The sequence below is a fragment of the Olea europaea genome, chromosome 5 (assembly GCF_002742605.1).
Source record: "Olea europaea var. sylvestris chromosome 5, O_europaea_v1, whole genome shotgun sequence".
In the NCBI taxonomy this organism is placed as follows: Eukaryota; Viridiplantae; Streptophyta; class Magnoliopsida; order Lamiales; family Oleaceae; genus Olea; species Olea europaea.
The window spans coordinates 5,689,766-5,694,091 of NC_036241.1; the positions used below are offsets into that span (position 1 = coordinate 5,689,766).

At 35.8% G+C, this 4,326-nt stretch overlaps 2 protein-coding genes across 2 annotated transcripts; both read right to left on the bottom strand.

Annotated features, from left to right (window-relative positions):
- Positions 1-510: 510 nt before the first annotated feature.
- Positions 511-3,098, bottom strand: LOC111394483 (probable serine/threonine-protein kinase PBL7). The gene is made up of 4 exons (XM_023020328.1): positions 2,989-3,098; positions 2,371-2,870; positions 1,897-2,288; positions 511-849 (listed from the first exon to the last, which is right to left on the bottom strand). The coding sequence occupies exons 2-4, from the start codon at positions 2,489-2,491 to the stop codon at positions 604-606; spliced, it is 759 nt and encodes a 252-aa protein (XP_022876096.1). The 5' UTR covers positions 2,492-2,870; positions 2,989-3,098; the 3' UTR covers positions 511-603.
- On the bottom strand, positions 2,602-3,396 carry LOC111394169 (probable serine/threonine-protein kinase PBL26). Its single transcript, XM_023019935.1, has 3 exons — positions 3,336-3,396; positions 2,989-3,135; positions 2,602-2,870 (listed from the first exon to the last, which is right to left on the bottom strand). Exons 1-3 carry the CDS (start codon positions 3,394-3,396, stop codon positions 2,602-2,604), a joined length of 477 nt encoding a protein of 158 aa, XP_022875703.1.
- Positions 3,397-4,326: the final 930 nt, after the last annotated feature.

Genomic DNA, 4,326 nt, shown 5'->3' on the forward strand with positions numbered 1-4,326 from the left:
GTTCTTTTTATATTTATTAAAATTAATCTGCGTTAATTTCTAGTTATGTTAAAAATACAAATCTGAAAAAAAATTACTGTAATTTCGGTATGTGTAAGTGCAAATACAATATATATGAAAAAGGTAAATAAAATATGTGCAAATACGGTCAAATGTATATACGGTAAGATACAAATACGATAAGTTGTTTTTAAATACGGTAAGCTGCATATATGATATATTGCATACACAGTATGCTTAAATTCGGTATCTAGACTACATATATGGTATGCGCTAATCCGGTTTCATCCACTACTTCCAACATAAATGATATGTTTGAAAAAAAAAAAAATCCCATCCATTATCTCTCGTTTTCTGGAGTCATTCTTTATATATCTTCACTAACCTCGTGGCATTGACATAATCTTGAACTTTTTTTTTGCAATTATTTCGACAAGGAACAAAATGAGAATTACTTGATAAAAATAACAAACCTAGATATTGGGAGAAGAATGAATTTGAGGCATAAAGTGGCAGGCTAAAACTTCTGCAACTGGAAAAAATATATAGAACTTCAGAAATTTTGTGGGATCAATTGATCCCACAAGACCCATGTAAATTGGCCTATGGTGGTGGCAATGTCGAATTTAAAGCTCCACCTTGACGATGATCAGAGCTACCCGTCTGAGAAGCTACGTATTCAAGTGCTGTAACAATATCACTGATGGCAGGGCGAAAACTTGGTTGTTCCTGAAGACACATTGCAGTGATTGCTACTGCATGATGCAGATTTTGGATGGAGAATTGCCTCTCTAACAGCGGGTCTGCCATCTGGACAAACTTCTTGTGGCCTTTTAGAAAAGGAAGGAGCTGCAAGAAAAAATATTCATGTTTAGAATCAAAGCCATATCACTTGAAGATGGACGATTATGTGGTCCGGACATCTATCACATTTCTAGTAGAACAGTCTCTTGGAAAAATAAAAATATGAAGTCATCTAAACTAAGTTATCTGAGATCAGTTAGTGCTACCTCTCCTCCCTCATCAGAAGTGGTAAAATTCGCATGTTTAGTTAACCTGACTTCCTTCGTTACAGAGAAGAAAAGTTAAATCCAAATGATATGGCTCCAAGAGGGCTTCTTGGCATTTTTGCTTAGCTGCCTAATAGGATTAATGGATGGCCCGCGTGGCAATCCGTGATTGGCCTTTCACCAGGATTCTGCTTGTTTGAGTCTTGTTTGGACCGTTGGATTAAACCAAAAGCTGAGATTTATTGTTGAGTCTAATATAGCCATTGGCCTCTGGTTTTGACAGACTAGTTGATTTACTTTGGGTTAGATGGACGTTTGGTTCTCTAGTTCTCTCTGACCTATCTCCATAATCTTCTTCACATTCCTTCTAATTTTGTACCTTCTTGAGATCTAACCTAGATTCGATCCTTTTAAATTGCTCGTACTATTAGAATCAAGAATTCAAGAAGTTCTTGTAAGTCCAACGATATCTCATATGGAGTTCAAGGATAAAACTAAGTTGCATAGACACAAACACGCCGACATAAGATTTTTGGAGGAAGAAAAGAAGATATGGACGTGTCATGGACATGTTAATTTAAATTCTTTGAAATTTTTAATTCATATATTATATCTTGATTTTTGTAATTATATCTTTAGTACCAGCAATTCTAAAAATATGTATAAAAAAATAGGGACAAGGACACGTGGCTTGTTGGATACATGTGCTTGAGTGTCTGTATCCAACACAACAATATACAAGACGTGTCAAACGAAGACACATTGTTTTAGCAGTAGTGTCCATGCATCATAGAAATAAAATAACACATATAGCAGGATATGCTGCTTAAACTATGTTTAAAGAATCAATCATATGGAGTTTTTATGTTAAAGAATATAAACTCACCCACTCAATCAGATTCTTCTCTCCTGGCTTTCTGGTGCGGTCGATAACCCTACGTCCAGTAATCAGTTCCAACAGAACCACACCAAAGCTATAAATGTCTGAATTTAGAGTTAGTCTGCCACTCAAGGCATATTCAGGGGCACAGTATCCGTAAGTTCCCACCACTCGTGTCGAAATATGAGTGTTCTCACCAACAGGTCCTAGTTTAGCAATACCAAAATCCGAAAGCCTGGCATTGAAGTCATTGTCCAATAGTATGTTCGAAGATTTCAGATCACGATAAATGACTGGTGGATTTGCTTTGCAGTGAAGATATTCAAGGCCATGAGCTACATCTAAAGCAATCTTCAGCCTCGTGCTCCAACTCATTGGTTTCTGACCAGGCTCTAAATCTGAGTCGGGCCCAAGTTTTGGTAAGATTAGAGTAAGAGAATTCAGACTCTAAAAGGGATGCATAAAGTAATCAAGAATTACCAAAAAGATGATAATCCAGGCTCCCCAGTGGCATGTACTCGTACACCAAAAATCTCTGATCTTCATGTGCACAATAACCAATCAAGTTAACGAGGTTGGGATGGTGCAGCAAGCTTAACATAAATACCTCCACGACAAATTCTTGATTTCCCTGAAGGCCTTCGAGATTAAGTTGTTTGACAGCAACAACCTATCGTGAAAATCAGATGATCAGCACTAGCCGAAGAGTAATCACATCAGTGTAAGATAAGATAAATTCCAAACAACAAACATGGAATTTTCATCATTTTGAATGCATAGTAAAACAGAACTTGCCATGTCAGAGTCTAGGCAGCCCTTGTAAACACTTCCAAAACCTCCTTCCCCGATTAAATTAGATTCTCTAAAATTTTGGGTCGCCATTGCAAGTTCTTCAAATGTGAAGGTCCGTGCCATGTTGATCATTTGGCTATTGTTATCGACATCTCTCGCTACTGCAGAATTCCTCATTGTCGTATTCTCTACACAAATCGATTCAACAAAGATTCAAAATTCCACATTACATTTTCTTCATATGTCTAGTGGCATACTTCAGTTGAGCTAAGGTGAACATTTTCTAGTTTGAAGTAATGATTTTACCGCTTGGAGGAACACCCTGATGGTCCCTGCCTCCGACGCTTACTTCTCCACCACGATTTGGATCAGCCGCTGAAAGCCTACTGTCTTCATGAATGTTGCTGTTGCTGTTGCTGTTGCTGTTCTTGATCAACTTTGCATCATTATGAACTGAAAAAAAAAAAAAAATCGAAAAAAGTCATTAATATTTCTTGGACTAATTATATATTAATGTGTTGTATAGTCTAGCTAGATTGCACGAAAGCAATAATGAAATTACTCTCTTGAATCCAAAACATTTCAAATTTGATCGAGTTTCTAAAATGCATCGGTTTCTCTAGCATTTTAGAAGTTTTTGAAGTCGATCATACCTGGACTAGAAGATGTGGTGGTGGGATGATTATCTACAGGCTTAGGCCAGCAGGTTCCCATCTCTCTCTATCTCTCGCTATATCTATCTATCTATGTATCTTTTTAGGTGGTGAGGTACAAACGAATCTACTGGGAGGCGTCACTATATATCGTGTGAGAATTTTGCAGCAAGAATTTATTTTTCATTGACTTCGTCACCTCTTCAGCCACTTCCCGGCAGTTTCTTCCTTTTTCGGTGCAAATGAAATCTTTACTTTCTGTTGGGAAAATTGGAAATTTGTGTGTAGATATAATAATATTTAAGACAACTATTTTAAACATAAACATATAAATAAAATAATTCAATAAGAATACAAACATAAGAGGAAATTTAGAAATTGTAAGTTTTGGGAGTCACGTCGAGAACGTTATCCTAAAGTCGTGTCGTCTTCCTTTTGTGTGGGTTCTTTCAGCACTACACGGCTCCAAGATAAAATCCATATGGCTCTCCTTCTATGAGCACGACCATAGGGAGATAATTGAACGAGCATTTCATCAAGTTGCCACAAACTATAGAAATATAGGCCATGTTTAGTCCCCTTTAAAACTCTTTAATTTAATTTTTTCTCTCTTCTACTTTCAACCACACAACTTTCAATAAAATAATATTATACTCAAATCGAAAACTTTTCAACCATATAATCTTCAAAAAAAACATTATTCTCCCTATTATAAATTCAAATAATGGGGGTCAAAAGGAGGCATAGTATAAAATGATTAGAGAGTAGTATGAAAACACTAGAGAGTATCTTTTGTGTTTGATCTGTTTATGAGTGTCAAAGAATGTGAAATTCACCCCTTTTTATGGTAGAAAATTCAACCCCCCACATTTATATCATTAAAACATAAGTTATAATATGTATTATGGTATTTTAATTTTATGTTAAAACTCGAAATTAAAAGGTTGAAATTTTTATTCTTAAATTACAACCTAACTTATGCGATTTAATT